The sequence below is a fragment of the Ixodes scapularis genome, unplaced genomic scaffold (assembly GCF_016920785.2).
Source record: "Ixodes scapularis isolate PalLabHiFi unplaced genomic scaffold, ASM1692078v2 PGA_scaffold5__190_contigs__length_132052651, whole genome shotgun sequence".
Taxonomy (NCBI): domain Eukaryota; kingdom Metazoa; phylum Arthropoda; class Arachnida; order Ixodida; family Ixodidae; genus Ixodes; species Ixodes scapularis.
Window position 1 is genome coordinate 111,009,548 of NW_024609880.1, and position 20,051 is coordinate 111,029,598.

The following is a 20,051-nucleotide window of genomic DNA, read 5'->3' on the forward strand; positions in this document are numbered from 1 at the left end:
CTGTGCCCACGTCCGGGTTTCTCGTGGCCACAACAGTCTTGCTTGACTCTTGTTTGTCACGACAATTGGAATTGCCTATGCTGAACGGTTTGCGCCGTTATACTTTACGTTTAAGCTTCATTGGATGGGTGCCTGGTTTGATGTCGATGGAATCTCGATAAGTTCTCTAGACTGAATATCGTCGACCTCACGCACATTGTCAGATTCATGATCAAACATAAAGCACCTATCGTTGATGTGCAGTCGGTCAATTGGCAACCTGAACCGGCTGTTTTGCGGTTTTCGCAAATTCCACTAGTTTCCTTCTTGCCAGCTGAACTGGCCTAGAAAAATCATCGCCAACAGCGCATCACTAATAGCAATTTTTTTTTTCTGCAGGATTTTAGGCAAACAATTTTTTATATGGTAGAAATGTGGTAGGTTAAAACGAGTAAAAGAGGGTTTAATGTTGACTACAGGTTTTGATGTGTACAAATATAAGGTCAAGTATTCCAAATTTGTCTTGTGGAAGTTCTGACACAGCAATTTAAGAAATAGCGATACTCGTATAAGCACTTCTGAAATTGACTTTTATTTTACTCGTCATATCTAAGCCTATGACGTTATAAGAGCAGAAAAGATTTGGTTTCTACGAATATGAACTTTCATTGTGCCACAAGAAATGAACGAAGGATGGAAGACGTATAGAACAAACACTTTCGCAATATCTCTTACGTCAAGATACACGACGCATTACGGTATACGTTCACAAGCGAGTGGGTGGTATTTGTAACACCGCATTGCTCTAAGATCCTGGGTCAACAAACTCAAAACCGGGAATATAAAAGTCGGTATGTTTCATTAACGTGTATAGCTTCCTTCCCTTGTATACTACGAAGTCAGTTGACCGGAGAGCGGTTAAATCGAAAACTACGATGAGTATATCGCTGTTCGTTTCTTGCTTTATTCTGGCGGGGTCCATCTTCAGTTCACATGAAGCGAGTGTAAAACGGCCACGATATAATGCAACTGAGGTAAGCCGACTGATAGTTTCTTTCGAAATAACGGTTTTCAGTCGATATATAGCAGTGATTTCCGTAGCTGCTTGTTTTCATCCAAGATTGCTGCTGGACCATATCTTCTACGTGTATAAGAAGCGAGCTTCCTGAAATAAGGGTGATTGTGCTGTCAAGCAAACAAACGATCAAACTGAAAAAAAAAAAGAAAAACGGAGACGAGCCGACACAGAAAAAAGGGGCAACCACAAGTCCGAGACGGAATTGTGTTTGTAAACTTCTTTGTGTACCCCCGAGTGTTTCCGAGGTTCTTCACTACGGTGCGAGCTTCCAGATACCTCTGGAAGCTCGCACCATGTGCTCTATTCTAGAGCGCATAAAAGAGTGCCGATCAGTTGTGCATTGCGACCAGAGATTAGAATAATCGAACTGGTTTACATATTGCTAGAATACTTTATTGTTCTTCCAGTTTTCTTGAACAAAAGCGTGTAAGTAAAATAAAGAGTAATTAGCATTTTATGTGATATGAAAAGAGGTGTACAACAACAAAAACGTATTTAACAAACTTTGTGTTTTGCGTATGTGTATGCGATATTTGTGAACTTAAAAGTTCTGACTGACCGAGTCCCACTAGGGTTTCCTTCTAGCAACTGGTATGCATGTTAGACGACGAGCAAATATCTCAAGTGTCAGTGTTAACGTAAATATTTCAGAAATTATTTAGTACTTCTCATATAATTAAAGTTTTAATTGTTAGCTCTCAATGGTAACTTCCTCGGTCATTACGACGAAATACTTTATTTATTTCAAGTGATATTTTTAAACCTTATACTCAGTAGTTGGGAAAAACTGTATATGTTGGAAGGTCAGTCATAAAGTTAGCGTTATAACGGTCGTTCGCGTAGTTTGCTAGTGTATTGGCAGATTATAAAATAGTGTCCATCCGGTTCCCGCTTTCGAACAGAGACGAATTTATGAGTCAGGCTTGGGGGATCGGAGCGTGCGAAGAAATGAAGCTATCGATAAATATAAGATCACTGCCGGATGTGACGTCACGGACAAAAATAGGCACCGTTCTACCATGCACGAATAATTTATTTCTTAACAAAATGTGGCTCTTCCACTTTATTTATAAAGAAGTCACCTTCAGTGTTTTTGTGTGTTTGTGAATTTCTGCGGGGGGGGGGGGAGGGGTCACCCCTTCAACTCCCCCTATATTAGCCCCCGCTTCCGATCCGACACCAGCAAGTAAACGCATGAAATACACTGGCATATAAAAGCCATTTTCAACATCTTTTTCTGTCTCTTTAATGTAAACCAATTAGATGCGCAGAGACGGAAACCATCACAAGTGACGTAGAAATATGATAAAAAGCAATATGGTGTGGACGGAATCCGTACTCGAGATGTCCTGAATACCGGTCGGGTGTGTTGATGAAAATACGTAAATACATTTAGTGCGTTCCTAGTTAAAAAAAAGAATAACATTAGTTATAAGAGACCAAAACAGTGGTGAACTGGAGATATTTTTGACTGACTAAAGAAAAAGAAATCGCGAGGTATGTAGAAATCATAGCCTTACATGTGAATAAGACAGACCCCTAAAGACGATGTCTTTCTTTGTGCGTCAATGACCTTCCCCGGCCTTTTAGAGCGCAGCTCTTAGGGGCCCGTTCCCGGCTTGAGCGGCGTCGGCGTCGCAGTCGGCGTCTGCGTAACTAAGGTCACCCCAAGGTCACGCGACCCCCCAAGGTCATCCCAAGGTCACGTGGCCCCCAAGGTCACCCCAAGGTCACGTGAACCCCAGAGGTCACGTGACCCCTACCCAGGTCACGTGACCCCCAAGGTCACGTGACACCCAAAGTCACGTGACCCCCCGAGGTCACGTGACCCCCAAGTCACGTGACCCCCCCCCGAGGTCACGTGACCACCCCCAGGGTCACGTGACCCCCCGCCGAGGTCACGTGACCTCCCCGATGACGTCATCGTCACTGATGACGTCACCGGCATCCACATCGTCGTCATCACTGATGACGTCATCAGTGACGTCACTGATGACCTCACCGGCATCCGCATCGTCATCATCATCATCACTGATGACGTCATCAGTTACGTCACTGATGACGTCACCGGCATCCGCATCGTCATCGTCATCATCACGGATTAAGTCATCAGTGACGTCACTGATGACGTCACCGACATCCGCATCGTCATCGTCATCATCGATGATGACGTCATCGGAGTCCGCATCGTCATCGTCACTGATGACGTCATCAGTGACGTCACTGATGACCTCACCGGCATCCGCATCGTCATCGTCATCATCACTGATGACGTCATCAGTGACGTCACTGATGACGTCACCGGCATCCGCATCGTCATCATCACGGATGACGTCATCAGTGACGTCACTGATGACATCATCGGCATCGTCACGTGACCCCCAAAGGTCGCGTGACCCCCCCCAGGTCACTTCACCCCCCAGTACCCTTCCCTCCTCCTCCTCAAGAGCTGCGCTCTAATTCTGTGTTACAGGGAGTTGTAAACGGCTTTCACTTTTTTGTTTTCAGGCATTCCTTACGAATGGCACATACTCCATGAAGTATCGTGATTACACCAATGATAGATTATTTGGCAACTACTCATGCGTGGATAGGTGGGGAGGAGATGACAAACGCGAAGAGGATCCCATCAAAATCAAATACATGCTCTCAAATTACGGCAGAGACCCGTAAGTATGCATTTGAAAGTTACAAGCCTTTAATTGAAGTTTTTTATTTACTTTACAGCCAAATATCGATTAAAAATTTGAGTTTAATCATTGCTCAGAAAGAAATCGCGATCTGAAGAAGATTCCAGACTACTGCAGGTCATTTGTAAAAACGAAACTTCGCACGTAAACCATAAATGAATTTCTAGCCTTGCTCCCCCGCCCCCCGCGCCCTTTCTATAATTCAGGCTTCTTTCAAAAGTGCCTACTGAAGAAAAATTTTTTTTTGACTATCATGTGCCGGTAAATATTTTATAATAATCTGCCGGTTAGTTACGTTCTTTTTCGCACGATTGTGCACCTGTAAGCTTGCCGTACGACAAAAATAATTATTCATACTTAGATTGGGGCCCTATAAAAAAACTTTCTTAATCTTTTTTCTAATATTAATAAGCCCTTGTTCGCAGAATTACGCGCATGCAGTTCTGAAAGAGGCCACGTTTCGTTCGTTGTGCCTTTGAGCTTTCAGGTTTTTCGAAAATATGAAGAAGAAAAATCCCACTACTTGGCAACATTGAGCAAAGGCCCAGGATAAGGTGCGTTTGCGAACCCAAAGTGAAAGCAAAGATGGTGGAACGCAACCGCATGCTTCGTCATGCCAGAAAGCTACTGGAGCAGGCATGAAATTCGGAGACGGCGGTAGCACCACGGCCGATGTGCAGCTCATCAAGAGCTTCACAAAGGGTCCCTTCGGAAGTACATGCATCGTCTATGACAGGTCGTGGTTTAAACGTAATCTAGTTCCTGATTATTGAAAATATTGCTCAAGCAAATGCATTCAACACAGATAGTGGGCGCCTTCAATGTTTGCTCTGCGAGTAAGGCGTCGCTCGAGGAAAAACACTTGAGAGTTACTTCGAGTGAAATTTTGATAATGCATAAAATATGTTCGCTTGACCTTCATAACGCCTGAAGAGTAAAGGAAAAACAAATCCTATAAGTTTACAGAGTTAAACAAATCAACTCTCAATATTTAGTGAAATAAAACAAAATAAAATTACAAGTTAAAGCAGATCTAGAAAATCTACATCATAATGATTTTGAGTTGTCAGGTTTTGTCCAAATAAACAAAAAGATTGTTATAGGCTTTTTAACACTAGAATGAAAACATGCTGCACGCGCTGCGCTTCGAATATCACACAGAGTAGCAAATAAATAAGCGGGTTATAATCATTTCTAGATTTTCTTCCTACAGTAACGTGGTGTCATTTTGTTCTTTTCCGTATTTGTTATTATATTTAAGGGTATCAAAAACAACACTTTATTATATATGTCAAATCATATGACTCCTCAGTCACTGAAGCGATTTTGGGGATTGTTTCATTTCTGGCGAAACAAACGAGTTTTCTCGGGAAGGTATGTTTTAAGTTATAGAGGGTGTTCAACGGTAAACAAAAACAAAGGAATAAACCATCCTCCGTGGGGAGTATGTTGCTTTCTGTTGTCCATTTTTTATGGTTGTTTTTGAGGCCCGCAGTAAGTAGCACGTACTTTAATAGTCTCGCTGCCGATGACCGACTGCGACATCTAAAAACATGCACTTAAGCTCATTGGATGAGAAGAACGAGCACTTGTTCCTCGAAGAAAATGACCGCATCTCCACGTGGTGAATGATGTTGATTGGGGCGAAGCTCTGGTGGTCCTGACGATACTGATCTTGTTCATAGGTAGTGCCGATGGCGCTGATTTTTTAGTCAACTTGGCGTTTTTGGCACTTTGCAGCAGCTTCTGGCTCCCTTGCATCCGGAGCAGCTTGCTGTCTGCGTAGACGCTAAGCCGCAGCATGCCGAGCTTCTCGTTCGTTTTCATCCATGTCAAAAAGACAATGTGTGGTACGGAACGTGGTTTTATACGCATTTGAGCATTTGACCGCAGCGCCCTCTCGTCTATAAACGTTGAGCCAATGCATATAAAGTTTAACGCGATTATATGCCATTTGACCGCTGCGCCTTCTCCTGTATAGACGTTAAGTGGCTAAAAGGAGCGTTTCATCCATGAGATCCTCAGCTCTTGAGTTACTACCACACCTCAGGGCCGCTACTCGTCTCGCAGTCATGGCCGAGTGGTTAAGGCGATGGACTAGACATCCATTGGGGTATCCCCGCACAGGTTCGAATCCTGTCGACTGGTCAAACATCTTTTTATTTTTTTAAGAAGACAGATGGGATGGCAATCGATGTGAGCATCGACTGCCATCCCAGCGCCGGACGGACAAGGCTAGACCCTAAGGAGCTTCGCCCCTAAAATGGGAAATCTACCTATTCGAGACGGCAGCAAAGAACTACTGTAGAACGACTCAAAACCTACAAGTCCTTAAGCGCGTTCAACTACTTCGTGAACGGCAAGACATCGGCGACAGGCATCTACTTCCCCCCCCCCCCCCTTCCCCTGGCACACAAGATACGCGCCGATCTTCACGGCAGGGATCGCCTTGTCAGGTCAGCAGACGATCTGCTGAAAGTTTTTATTACGCCTCCTTCAGCGCTACGCTAGTCTCCGTAATGTTCAGTTTACCAGTGATTGCTTTGTTATTTGAAGGTTTTTTTCCCAGAGACCTCTGTATCACCTTGCATTTGGTTGGCACCTATCTTTGTACGGGGATAGTAGATCGAGTCGCTTCGTCGTCGCATGTTGTTGAAATGTTTTATTTACGTGCAAATTAAATGAGCCGCCGTCTCGCTTGAGCTTTGTTATGTGAAACGGTGCGGGGAGACATAGATATGGGACAAAAATCTAACAAAAATAAACAAAGAAAGGGAGAAGGAAAAAATATAATTTAAAATATTCCGTTAAGATAACCGTACTTGATCGAATGAATCAAAGTTTTACGAAACAGCCCAAACTCAAAATAAACGGCGGAGACAGGATTAAAAAATTGGGCCACCCCATGTCCGGAATTGTGTATTGTTTTCTTATTGTGTAAAACAACGATCAATCCCTTAACCTTTTATTAAATATTTCTTTTTAGATACACAAAGCAGGGAGATGTTATCGTAGGGTTCTACGCAAATGAACCCAATGCTTTTTTCTATACTAATAAAACATCAAAAAGACGTAAGTTAATTTGTCAAAGGGCTTTCGTTTTTTGACAACCTTTCGCTCTCCCCATGCTGGAAACCATGAAAAATGCAAAGAACTACAAATACCAGTTACCTTGCGCTTTATTTGGAGCACCGTCATTTCTTGGACTGCAGTTTTTCAATGTGGAGGATCATCGTACAATCTTTCAGGATCTACGCGGCATTCTGACTCTCGCCAAAACCGCTGTTGAGAAATTCTACAAATGTACTAGTGCTGCCTTCAATTGAAATGTTCGTGAAGTAAAATAAGAAAAGGAAGTTGAATATTTATTCACGCTAACCACTTTGCGTGCGATGTAGCAGTAGAATGCAGTTTGTTATGAAAGTACGAGAATATTATCCATGCCATTCTTTTTAAAGTGATAAAATCGACACTAAAGAATTTAAATAATTATAATGCCCAATTTTTCCAGAAATATTATACTACTTTACAGAGTAAGCGTATTTTATGAGAAAACTGCGTATTTTGTAGTCACTGAGGGATTACGAAATGCAATGCGCGTAGAACCCGGAGCATCTTTTTTTTTTCCGTGCGGCCAATAAGATCGCGAATATAAGCCGATAAAAAAACGACAAAGAACGAATAACAAAGCACGAAGCGTGATCGTAATAGGCCGCGTCCTCCACGTCTTAATCTTTCATAGACTATGCGGAGAGCAAGTCTTCTGCTTTTGGCGCAGGAGTTGCGGTGACGTCAGAAAGACGCCGACCTCTGATTGGTTGTGATAGTAGGATAGTGGGTCGACCACAAAGCAAGCTGCCTTGAGGTCTAAACACTAACCTTCATTCCGAAACAATCAGATGTCGGCGTTCTGACGCTACCACAACCCCTGCAAAGGAAGCAGACGACTTGCTGTTCGTATAGCCTGCGATCGCCCCTTTGAGTGCCTCAAGGCCTAGGTCGGCAGGCGCGAAACTGAGCCTTCAGAACCTGAGGAGATTTTTTTTCAACGATTCCATCATTCTTATTCTGAAACATATAAACGCATTTACCACACACACACAAACACACACGGACACACGCACGCATATATATATATATATATATATATATATATATATATATATATATATATATATATATATATCTGTGGTATATCTAAAGTAACCGAGGTCTGAAGGAACGCAGGACGTGGCTTATAATGTTCGTACGTTTTGGGGTACGATTTGTTCCTTGGCGTTCTTACCGTGTAATGCCCTGGCCTCATTGACTGTGGCTTAAACATAGTGGGACGCTGGCGACCTGGCCACACTCTCTACGTCATGTATTTTTGAAACTGTCAGCGATAACAGATTGGAAGGAGACACCGCGTTTTTTCCCCATTTATTTATTCTCTACTCGTGCAGCAGGCGCAAAGCCTTCGTTGCAAACACGCGAATGATAAGAATATGGGGCTATAAGGGAAAGCGACGTAAAGAATGAAGTCATCATTCGTGATTTCGCATCACCGGCCTTGCGCCTGCTGCAGGAGTGGCACCTCTATTGCGCATCACCGTGCTTTCCACGTGCTTGAATTCGTCCTACAGTCAACTGATCGAAAAGCTTTCCATGACGCTGAGGAAGTTTTTAGTTAAAATCATGTTTATTTCCACTAACTAAGAAGTTAAATATAAATTAAGATAATTATGTTGCTCAGCAGTATGTTTTCTCAAATCCCGACGTCCGCCACGGCTGGCAGTTTTTTTTTCTGAAAAGAGTTTCCCTTTTTTCTCAAACGCACTAGCTTAAGGATATTTGAAAGGTCGTCGTAAAAATACCCGGTATATCCTCCCCGTTTACGTATGCGTATTTTTAAATAAACTCTAGTTATGTCTCGAAGTTATTTAAATCGCTGCCTAGCGATAATCCATGTCCCTACCTAAAAGATATGTTTATCAAATATGAAGGTATAAAGAGATGATTTCACAAATATACTTCGACTAGCTTAGTTATGTGTATTTTAAACCGGGGTCCGACTCACAAAGCAAATATTTTTTGCGCCAAGATTAGTAGCTGACTACAGGAAGATTTGTTACGTACATACGTGTTTTATTTTTGGGCATGATAAAAGTAAGATTTTTAGGATACATCAGGTGTGCTTAATAAGTCTTTAGACAACAATGAAGGGAGCCCTTTTCTTACACTAAGACCCCCCAGAAAAACGAAATAAAAAAAACAGCGCTGCAATTCAAAACTGTAAACATGTTTGGTGTTTTACACACATATTAAACGAAGTTGCTGAAATATTGTTATTCTTGAAAACTTTTCCCACTGCAGTTGGTGACTGCCATCTTGTTTCCTATTAGCGTCCTGTATGTAACTATACTTAGCCCTCATATAAGTAAAATAGAATCGAACGTGTCTAGATTACGATGTTTCGTAACCAGTTCGTGTGTAGATTTGATCCTCTTGCAAGTAATGCTTGTGAAGAAATTCTGAAAACAAGTCATATATGTACTCTGTTTTGCGTCCAACAGAGCAAAAACGAAAACTGATTTACATGAACGTATCGGAGCAGTGTCAAGTTACAAAAACCTTAAATATAGAAGACGGATCAGGTGAGTTTGTCTAATGTAAGGTCTAGGTACCGCTAACCTCCGTGAGAAGAGTAGCAGCATCACGAGGCATACCAAATGAATATTGATGCGAGTTCACGATGGGTAGCAACAGCCATCTCTTCTTAGTAATGCCATGCTCCTTCTACCCTAAAGGTTGGCGCCGCTTAGCCATGAAAAAAAGCTGTCGAAGGTTCATTCGCCTTTCTGGCAAACGTCGTGATATATCATCGAGCTTATTGCTCGACGATTTATCCAATTGAATGACCACACAAAAAAAAGAATCATGTTTGTGGCTGGTGAAGCCAAAAGAGTATAAAAAGAAGGGGTTTGAGCAGACATTGCCGTCTTGTTCTTAACGGGACGTGTTAGTAGCTGGGCGATCCCATGGTAGCACATTGAGACAAGCAAATGAAATCGAGACTTACGTCGCTTATTAATGTTCTCTTCCTTCTTTTAGCTCACTAAACAAGTTAGTTTAGCAGCTGGCCTAGGTTTTAACCAATATCGTGGTTTGATCTAAACTACTGTTTAGAAGCCTGGCATTAAGCACCCAGACTGTGCCGACAATAAGTATACAGTGTGGGTTTTGCCAAACTTTTCTCAATTGCGTAGCCAAGGAGGTGAACAGGGGGGGGGGGGGCTGAATTCCTATAAGCTGCACTCCTGGCTACGCTATTGCCTCCACCGTTCATTGAACTATACTCCGTTTCACCTTCAGTCCGAGCGCAGCGGACGCTAGGAGCCGTCCCAGCCAACTCAGCGTTGAGAGAGTGTCATGTGACCTTGAGCTCCTCATGTCGCTCCGCCCAACCGGCAGGTCACGTGATTTTCTCCCGGCGCTGGATCGGCTGGAATAGCTCGTGGCGTCCTCTGCGCTCGGACTGAAGGTGGAACGGAGTATAGCCCTACAAAAGGCCTGATCGCGCCCACTGAAGTGTGATCGACAATTTGGAAGATACTTCTTAATTGCTGGTTCGCACATTTGGGACAGTTGCGTTCACAACAACCAAAACGGCAGAAACGACAAGAACACCGTGACGATCGTGACTTATGATGGCTTCGCCAAACTATACGTCTTGCACCGCTGGCTACGTTGAGTACGGAGAACACTTGTCTCGACACGTTTTGTTTCTATCGTTTCAGTTGCTGAGAACGCAAGCGACAGAAATGTGTGAGCCAGCTTTATGTGGGCCAGTCTCTAAGGTGACAGGATACAAAGATGGAGCAGTGCGCTCGTTGTTAGTAAAGCCCCCTCATGTTGCAAAAGTAGCTCAAGGTGCGTCGATGCACGAGGCACGTGCATCGTGCAGCCTCTGGGAAGATCATGACGGCACAGCGCAGCACTAAGTTAGATTTGAAGACATGTTATTCTCAGAAGTGGCGCGCGGCACGTGTCTCGAGCATTTGCACAACAATGAATGGCGCCACTTTTCCCAGCCTAGAGGGGCTTTAGTTGTCAGACACGGCCAGCGTGTCAGGAACGTGGTCGTGGCAATAGGAACGCAATCTACCGGGTGTTCTGGAGCGCTATTCGGGCGTAGAAAAAAGTTCGCATAATTAAAACAACAAGTAGAGTGCATTAAAACTTTTCACAAAGCTGTCTTTAGGTTGTGCCCGCTCAACTTTCATGAGTGTGCGTCTAAAAACAAGTCTAAAAAGCGTTTTGTTTTATTCACACCTAAGTAAACGGCAAAAAAACCTTGTAGTTGACGCTGGTACTCACAGATGGCGTAACATAGAGCAAAAACCTGAGAGCTTCTTTAAGATGAATACTCGAAAGTAGATCCAGCAGACCGGAACGTTTGTAGGAATAAACGGGTTATTTTAGTCTCGAACGTTTTTACCCAGATACTTACATAAATAAAATTTATGTGCGATAAATGTACTGCATTTGTGAACATTTTAAATGCAGTGCTCTCATTGGCTTATGAATACGAATTTAGTTTACGCCCGAAGATTGCTCGTGATGTGAGCATCTGATTTGAAGTTGCCGTATATTCATTAACGATTTGCAAAAAAAACAAGAAAAAAAACTATTGTAGCACATTAACACAACATAGCACGGTTCTTGAAAAATAATGAAAAAAGGATATATACTTGGTTTTATTTAACGTGGCACCAGAGCCGATTCTACTATGTAAAGGAGTCTCAACTAAAGTGGCAAAATGCATCGTCACGGTTCTTCGTCTTTCTGGTTTCTGCTATGACCGCTTAAACCAGTCCCGCTCAGTGACTGCGCTGTAACCCTCCTCTATGGCGAACCTTGTGCAGCAAGGGAAGTATGTTTGTGGAGTTGCAAGACCGGGATGTGTGGTTTTCTATTTGACGTCCCAGTCTCGAACACTTGCGCGTTGTATGCCGCCTGCAATTATTGTACACTTCCCTAGACACTAGTTATATCTCACATTTTGGCAACTTTCGCGTAAAATGACTGCTCCGTATAACTGTTTACATCGATGATTCTCTCTCTGTGCTCTTTCAGGCTGTACGCTGTGGATGGGCTATTTTACAGTAGAGAATAATCCTCCAAGGCGGTGCGAAAAAGCCTACAAGAACTGCGGTGGCCAAACGAAGCTACAGTACCACAAGAGCTGCAAGCCCGTTTACAGTTGGCAACCACGCGGGTGATCAAAATAAATTGACAATTGCTGTCAAGGGATTGAAGATATCCCGAATCGAATTTTAAAATAAACAAAAAATTTAAGAAATAAGCTTTCTAGCATCAGCTATATGTGTAATTAATAATCGCGTGGTTCTACTTTAATCGGATAGCCGTATTTTTCGTCTAAATGCCTGTATTTTGGCGAGCGTTTCAAAATCAGCCATCGAAGAGCGCGAGGCATATCGGGAGATCCAGCAGACTCGGCGCGGCGTTGGCGTCATCATGCCATGAAGGGCCAAGCGTACCGTAATTACAAGCTTTGCCACTTGGAGGTGTCAGGGCGTTACAATCGCGCTTAGTTGAAGTAATCGAGGGCTGTAGCATATCGCGAAGCCGGCGGAGCGGCGGAGCTGCCTCGAATGTGCGATGACCGACCAACGCGACGAGAGCGGTGAGTATGATGCCATTAATGAGGACGAAGACGACGCTACAACACCATTGGCCACATTGGTGCGTTGAGTTGTCCAATAAGTTGACCTAAACTTAGTGGACAGATATATATATATAAAGAACCAACACTTAGAGAAAATAGATGAGCAAGTTGGTAACGCGGAGCCATTCGGCGTTTTTACAGAAGCCCCATCGCTATCGACCTCACTATAATTTTAAAATGTCCGCCCAGCGATTTGACCAACTTGATAAGTGTCACGTTCAACCGAGACGGACCCCGAAATCAGAGGACCCGGACGAACAGGTTACGAAATTTCACTGTATGTACATGTATTTACATAAATAAACAAAAGCGAAAGGCATCAGAAACCGTACGGTACAGTATTGTCTTAGTCCCCTAGACCCAAGTCTCCACCCCTAGCACTCACAACCTTGAAGTGTCCCGGCTCTGGTGCGCTCTCAGGTCTCTTTCCTTGGGGAAGAACATCATCTTGCCGCTCTGACGGCGGACGCCTCGTTGGTTGATCTCGGTAGATTCCCGGGAGCGGGCCTCGGGTGGGGCTTCCTCCGGAGCGTAGCCGAAGTCGCCCCGTTGGTTAACGGTGGACTCCCGGGAGCGTGCCTCGGGTGGGCTTCCTCCGGAGCGTAGCCGAAGTCGCCCCGTTGGTTAACGGTGGACTCCCGGGAGCGGGCCTCGGGGGGGGCTTCCTCCGGAGCGTAGCCGAAGTCGCCGTGCTGTTCACCGGACCAGTGCTGTCTCGTTCCTCTTGATGCTCGTTCCAAAACCTCTTCTTTTCTTTCTTTTTCCCCACACCACGCATCGGTCGCCTTCTCGTCTTCTTCTCTTTCCTCCTCCGGTTCACGATCGTGACAATGCCCCCAATGTTCGAAAAATTCATCTTGTGAATTTTCTTCCTCTTCGTTGACACTTGCGTGTCCTTTCCCTGGGTGTTTTTTCTCGGCTGTCAGGGCGCGTGCCGCAGAACCCTTCGGGTATCGTTTTACTCACAGCACACGGCCTGTCGTTGAAGCATCCGCATGCACAACACATTACCACACTCTTGGCACTGTACTAACCCCACCCTGTTTATCAACAAAACCGGCACGTGTATAGCGTCACGAGATTTCCATGCCTCCCCACGAACCTCAAAACACAGCTACTCCATCGATATACGATTGCCCTACTCAATTAACCCTGAAGGGACATTGTGACTCGTCCTCAGCAAAAAGAAAGAAAACTAATCTAACTGAAACACTGAGAAACGCTGTTTTCCTACCATTACCTACCCTCTGTTAATTACACGTTTATATCCGGCTCAAGTAATCGGCGCCGACGTTATCTTTTCCTTTTATGTACTCTATGTGGAAGCTGTAGTCCTGCAGCTTCAAACTCCACCTCATGATGCGACTGTTGTTGTGTTTAGCCTTGTTGATGAACTCAAGCGGCTGGTGGTCTGTCTGTACCCGAAAATGTTGGCCGTACAAATAAATCTTGAACCTCTCCACCGCCCACACCAGTGCTAAGCATTCTCTTTCTACGGTCGCAAAGTTCTTCTCCGCCTCGCTGAGTCTACGACTCGCGTAAGCTACGGGATGCCATACCCCGTCTCGGTCTTGCAGTAATACCGCCCCTATGCTCGTGTCAGAAGCATCAGTGCGCAAAGTGAATTCCTTCTCTACATTCGGAGCCAGCAAAATGGGTGGCTCGGCTAACGACTGCTTCAGGAGCGAGAAGGCTGCTTCATGCTGCTCACCCCACTCAACCTCATTACTTGCTCCCTTCTTCGTCAGGTTTGTCAAAGGAGCCGCTACTCCCGCGTAGTTTGGTATAAATTCTCGGTAAAATCCTGTCAGCCCCAAAAATGACCTAACCTGACGTTTCGTCGTTGGTCTGGGTGCGTCTTGTATCCGCGTGAGGATCTCTTGCCTTGGTGCGATAAGCCCCAATCCTATTCGGTGCCCCAAAAAGCTTATCTGTCGGAATCCAATTTCCCACTTCTTCGGCTTTATTGTAATGCCGGCGGCGCGCAACCTGTCAAATATTTCTCTCAGCGTGTCGACGTGTTGCTTCCACGAGTCTGTTGCTACCAGTACATCGTCGATGTAATGATGTGCGTCGGGGATACCCTCCAGCAGCTTTCGCATCAACTTAGTGAAAGTGGCTGCTGCCGTTTTCAGCCCGAACGGCATGAACTTAAATTGGTACAATCCGCTTGATGACGAAAAGGCGGTCTTGGCTTTTGACCCTTCCTCCATGGGTATTTGCCAATAGCCTCTGGTCAAATCAAGTTTTGAGAAGAATTTTTTGCATCCCACATTGGCAAACGTCACGTCTAGCCTTGGTATGGGTTCAGCATCGGACACTAACACCTGGTTTAGACGCCTGAAATCTATGCAGAACCGGTTCGAACCGTCTGGCTTTCTCACCATTACCATAGGAGCATTATACGGTGACGTCGATCTTTCGATAACCCCCATCTTCAGCATCGCGGTGATCTCTTCCTCCACTAGCTTATGTACTTTCAATGGTAGCGGATACTGTTTGATGTGTACCGGCGTTTGGGTGGTGAACTGGAGGTCGCAAGTCATCAAGTTCGTCCTTCCCGGTAGATCTGAAAAGATCTCTTCGTATTCGCTGATCAAGTCAAACACTTGTTGTCTTTTCTCTCTGTTTAAATCGGTATGGACTACCACGTCTCGTTTGTCTTGCTGTTTTGTCAGGGAGAGCATTGGAACTTCGTCCTCACCTGCTTCGGTGATGATGTCGCTATCCTCGTCGACTTTTACGGCCACCCCACAGCGTAAGCCGACTTGTTCGCTCTCTTCCCTCTCCTCGTACTTCTTAAGCATGTTCACGTGGAATATTTTGCTTCTTCCTCCAATCTCAAGCTCATAATCTACTTCGTTTTTTCGGGCCGTGACCTCAAACGGGCCCTTCCATTGCACAAGCATCTTGTTGTTATCACTTGGAAGAAGTATTAGCGCCCTATCTCCAGCCTTCATTTCACGTTTGACCCGCTTATGGTCGTAATTTCCCTTATATTTTTCTTTCGCTACCTCCAGACATCGATGGGCCAGCTCACATGTTTCTTCGAGCTTCTCCCTCAACTCTAAAACGTACCCATACGAAGTCTTTGTTTCTTTCTTCATTGCTTCGTTGGACCAGACTTCTCTTAGGATTGCTAACGGTCCTCGTACTCTTCTCCCATACAAGAGTTCGAATGGAGAGAATTTTAAGCTGGACTGTGGTACTTCTCGGTACGCAAAAAGTAGAGCGGGCAAGTACCGGTCCCAGTCTTTAGGTCTCTCCTGGCACATTCGTCTGAGCATTTGTTTTAATGTGCCATTGAACCTCTCCACAAGGCCGTTGCACATAGGATGGTAGGGGGTCGTTAGGAGGTGTCTCATTGACAACAGTCGGCCCACCTCCTTCATAAGGTCCGATGTAAAATTTGATCCTCGATCACTGAGGATCTCTTCCGGTACGCCATATCGGGCGAACATGTCCATCAACGCCTCCGCCACCTCTGGGGTACCAGTGCTTTGCAAAGCTACCGCGTCCGGGTAGCGAGTGGCTACGTCCACCATGGTCAGGATGTATCTCTTTCCCGAATCCGACTTCGGCGTAATGGGGCCAATGATGTCTATGGCAATCCTTTGGAAGGGCGTCGCTATGGTTGGCATGATCCCCAAGGGTGCCTTACCCACTCTTCCTTTAGGCACGGTGCGCTGGCAAACGTCGCAAGATCTCACGTATCTTCGTATCTCACTCTGCATTCCGGGCCAGAAAAATTCTTCTGCGACCAGCCCTATCGTGTTGTTTATCCCCTGGTGACCCGACAATATGCTATCGTGGGCCAGGGCTACCACGGTTCGTCGGAACTTCTCGGGAAGCACCAGCTGATCCGTTTTTCTTCCGGAGCTGTAGATGACACTCCTATACAACAACTTGTTCCTTATAAAGAACTTTCGCTTAGTTCTTCCTCCATACTTAGGAAAGGTCTTACCGATGTTGTGGAAACATTTCTCGAGGCTCTTGTCGTTTTCTTGCTCCTTGAGCATCTCTTCGGCTGTCGCTTCCAGTGGCGAAACCTGCGGTACCCTCAGTTCGGCTCGCGGCTCTTTGGATTGATCTTTGTTCTTTCCTGTCTCTGTCGCGTTCGCGATGAGCATGGGCTCGTCCTCGCGTTGTCCCGAGCTTGGGGTGTTCTCCGGCAATGATTCGGAAGAGCCCTTGGGAGCTTGTTCTGCACTTGTTTCTTGGCTTGTCTCCTGGTTTTGTTTTATGGCCGTCTGCCTGTCCAATTTTCCAGCTGGACTTGCCTCCTCCATTTCGTTCCATTTCGGGTCCGGATCATTAACGCCTCGCACCATCGGCACGTTACCGAGCACAAGGTCGTACAGCGGGTTACTAATACACTTCGCCCTTACCCTTCCGGTGAAGTATGGCGTCCTCACCCTGATCTCCGCTTCCGGCACATACCTCACGGTCCTATCCAACAGATAGACTGGACTGGACTGCCCGGTAAATTCCTCAGGTTGAACCATCTCCTTTCGTACAACGACCGTATTACAACCGGTGTCCCTCAAAACCGTTATTTTGCGGTCACCTAGCCGTCCCTCCACTACCGGCATGTTTTCCACTAGAAACTTTGGAGGTCGTCCTACGGCCGCGTTGATCACTGGGATCTTGGCGCCGTTCTGAAGCGTGACATAGGCCTCATCAAACTCGGCCGCACTGCCGTCGCTTTGCTCAGCTAATACGCAGGACGCTTGAGGTCGATCGTTTTGTCTCGTCCCACAATTCTCGGCTCGATGCCCGGGTCTTCCACAATTCCAGCACGTCAGCTTTTTGAACGTAGACGGGCGGTTCTTGCAATTTTCTGCCTTGTGGCCGACCTTATTACAGAGGAAGCATCGGATGGTTTTTCTGCTTGCACCGCTCGTCGCTTTGTCTGTCTCTCCAGCACTCGACTTCTTGGTGCAGTCCTCCATCTTCGGCCTACTCGCTCCTGTTTGCAACTGGGCCTCTAGATATAGATCCGCTTTGGATGCTACCTCATCTAAGGTTTTGAAGTCTCGTTCACGTAGAAATACCGACAACCGGCTAGAGCAACTGAGTAAGAACTGCTCCACTAATACGCTGTCTCGGAGGGCCTCGAATGTCCGCTCCACTCCAGCGACCTCGATCCACCTGTCGAAATACCCTGCAAGCCGGGCGGCGAACTGCCTCCTCGTTTCTCCGTTTTCCGGTTTAGCTTCGCGAAACCTTTCCCTGTAGCCTTCTTTAGTGTACCTGAATCTTTGCATGAGTGCAAGCTTGACTTTCGCGTAATCTAGCGCGTCTGCTGGGGACAGGCGGCCAACTACCGTCAGTGCTTCCCCGGACAAGCAAAGACTCAACGTCGTGGCCCACTTTTGCTGGGGCCAGTCGAGACCCGTCGCGGTGCGTTCGAAACGCTGTAGATACGCATCTAAATCATCTCGGTCTCCATTAAATTGGGGAATCAACTTGTGAGGACTAAATTGGTGTCCGTGTAGTGGCGGCGCACCTTCCCCATCACCTCGGATCCTTTCGCGACCCGACGCCGCTCCTTCCTGTAGCGCTAGTCTAAGTTGTAGAACCTCTCGTTCTTTTTCCAACAGTGCTCCCTCCAACTCCCGTTCCTGTCTTGCCCTTGCCCTTTCTTCTCGAGCACTAGCCTTTTCATCCTCAACCCATTTCTTCAATTCTTCCCCTACATAACCTAACTTTTCCCCGGCCGCGATCAATCTGTCGTTTTCCATACTGTTGCGTCCGGTTTCACAGATCCCTAGGTGTCCCGGTCGACGTGATTCAAGCAAAAATTTGATGGAAAAAGAAGGGATCCTGGCAGGCTCGCCAATTTGTCACGTTCAACCGAGACGGACCCCGAAATCAGAGGACCCGGACGAACAGGTTACGAAATTTCACTGTATGTACATGTATTTACATAAATAAACAAAAGCGAAAGGCATCAGAAACCGTACGGTACAGTATTGTCTTAGTCCCCTAGACCCAAGTCTCCACCCCTAGCACTCACAACCTTGAAGTGTCCCGGCTCTGGTGCGCTCTCAGGTCTCTTTCCTTGGGGAAGAACATCATCTTGCCGCTCTGACGGCGGACGCCTCGTTGGTTGATCTCGGTAGATTCCCGGGAGCGGGCCTCGGGTGGGGCTTCCTCCGGAGCGTAGCCGAAGTCGCCCCGTTGGTTAACGGTGGACTCCCGGGAGCGTGCCTCGGGTGGGCTTCCTCCGGAGCGTAGCCGAAGTCGCCCCGTTGGTTAACGGTGGACTCCCGGGAGCGGGCCTCGGGGGGGGCTTCCTCCGGAGCGTAGCCGAAGTCGCCGTGCTGTTCACCGGACCAGTGCTGTCTCGTTCCTCTTGATGCTCGTTCCAAAACCTCTTCTTTTCTTTCTTTTTCCCCACACCACGCATCGGTCGCCTTCTCGTCTTCTTCTCTTTCCTCCTCCGGTTCACGATCGTGACAATAAGTTAATTTTGGTGGTTATACTGAAGAATTGTGATGAGGACGTGTTTCTAAACAAATTATGGTAAGAAGAACTTAAATTATTTTGCGTATGTACGGAGCTCGAGCAAAATACGCAATCTCGTTCCTCCTCTTCTAAATGCACTTTGCTTATTTGTCCTCTCGACTCTTCATTTAAAACCATCGTTTGAGCCCACTACCTTGCCTCCATATCCAACTTAAAGGTGCACTAAAGACGTTTTTGAGATCGTCTGTTCTTGGGTATAACTTATCATATGGGCTCCAAGCATCCTATAAATAAAAAAACAAATATGCTATTTCTATGTTCCTACTAAAAATGTTATAAAGGTTCTTGCCACGCCCCTTTCCATGCAAAAATCTGGAGCGCAAAGTCCAGACGAGGCGTTGGCGGCGCCTCTGCTGACTTCTGTGCTCCAGAATTGTCTGATCGGAAAGGGGCGTGGCACAAACTTCGATCACATTTTTAGTAGGGAAATCGACGTAGCACGAGCATAATTTTTTTTTTTTTTTGATTTTGGGATGCTAAGATCCCGTAGAATGAGTTATCACCAAAAACAGACGATATCAGAAGAGTCTTTAGTGCACCTTCACGTGTCAACTTCCTTCGTTCTGTGTTTATCGTGTTCAATAACGATACCCTTCTGAATAACCCACAACCTGGTTTTTATAACTCGCCCCACGAACTCTCTAAAGCTCACTACGCATATCAGTCACCTTTCTTCTTTTTTTTTTTTTAACGGTGCCAGCGTAACTGTGTAATTCCCAAGAAATTCCGCCTCCACTCTGCGAATCATTCTTACGATCCCGCCGTCCGCAAAAGTGACAATGAGATGCTATGCAATGTCACATTTCAACTAATGACGCAACATTTTAGGTGCTGCAAATACCACTGCGCTCAACGATACTTTTTGGTCATTTTCTTTCGAAGCTCATGCATAATTATTGATAAAGTTATTTAAATAAATTTATACTGCTGTGCTATCAATCTCGCCTGAAAGTAAGAAAAATTTCGTTTTTGCTTTAGGTGTGTTAACCACGGTCTAGCGCCATCCTGTTATCACCGTACAAGACATTTTACTGCTCACTGC

General features: G+C 45.8%; 2 protein-coding genes across 2 annotated transcripts; one reads left to right on the plus strand and one right to left on the minus strand.

The window, feature by feature from the left end:
• The first annotated feature begins 3,592 nt into the window (after positions 1-3,592).
• On the plus strand, positions 3,593-12,011 carry LOC120843286. Its single transcript, XM_040214602.1, has 4 exons — positions 3,593-3,726; positions 6,734-6,819; positions 9,303-9,383; positions 11,866-12,011. The coding sequence occupies exons 1-4, from the start codon at positions 3,593-3,595 to the stop codon at positions 12,009-12,011; spliced, it is 447 nt and encodes a 148-aa protein (XP_040070536.1).
• Positions 12,012-13,740: 1,729 nt separating this feature from the next.
• Positions 13,741-17,430, minus strand: LOC120843287. The gene is made up of 2 exons (XM_040214603.1): positions 14,863-17,430; positions 13,741-13,812 (listed from the first exon to the last, which is right to left on the minus strand). The coding sequence occupies exons 1-2, from the start codon at positions 17,428-17,430 to the stop codon at positions 13,741-13,743; spliced, it is 2,640 nt and encodes an 879-aa protein (XP_040070537.1).
• Positions 17,431-20,051: the final 2,621 nt, after the last annotated feature.

Bases quoted from the DNA above. Each gene is read 5' to 3' on its own strand.
- LOC120843287 (XM_040214603.1), bottom strand. From the start codon at position 17,430: ATGGAGGACTGCACCAAGAAGTCGAGTGCTGGAGAGACAGACAAAGCG. The intron at 13,813-14,862 runs GTGAGAAAGCCA...TTGAAGCTGCAG, and splicing joins ATAATGCTCCTATGGTAATG to GACTACAGCTTCCACATAGA.
- LOC120843286 (XM_040214602.1), top strand. From the start codon at position 3,593: ATGAAGTATCGTGATTACACCAATGATAGATTATTTGGCAACTACTCA. The intron at 6,820-9,302 runs GTAAGTTAATTT...TGCGTCCAACAG, and splicing joins TAATAAAACATCAAAAAGAC to AGCAAAAACGAAAACTGATT. The intron at 9,384-11,865 runs GTGAGTTTGTCT...GTGCTCTTTCAG, and splicing joins AAATATAGAAGACGGATCAG to GCTGTACGCTGTGGATGGGC.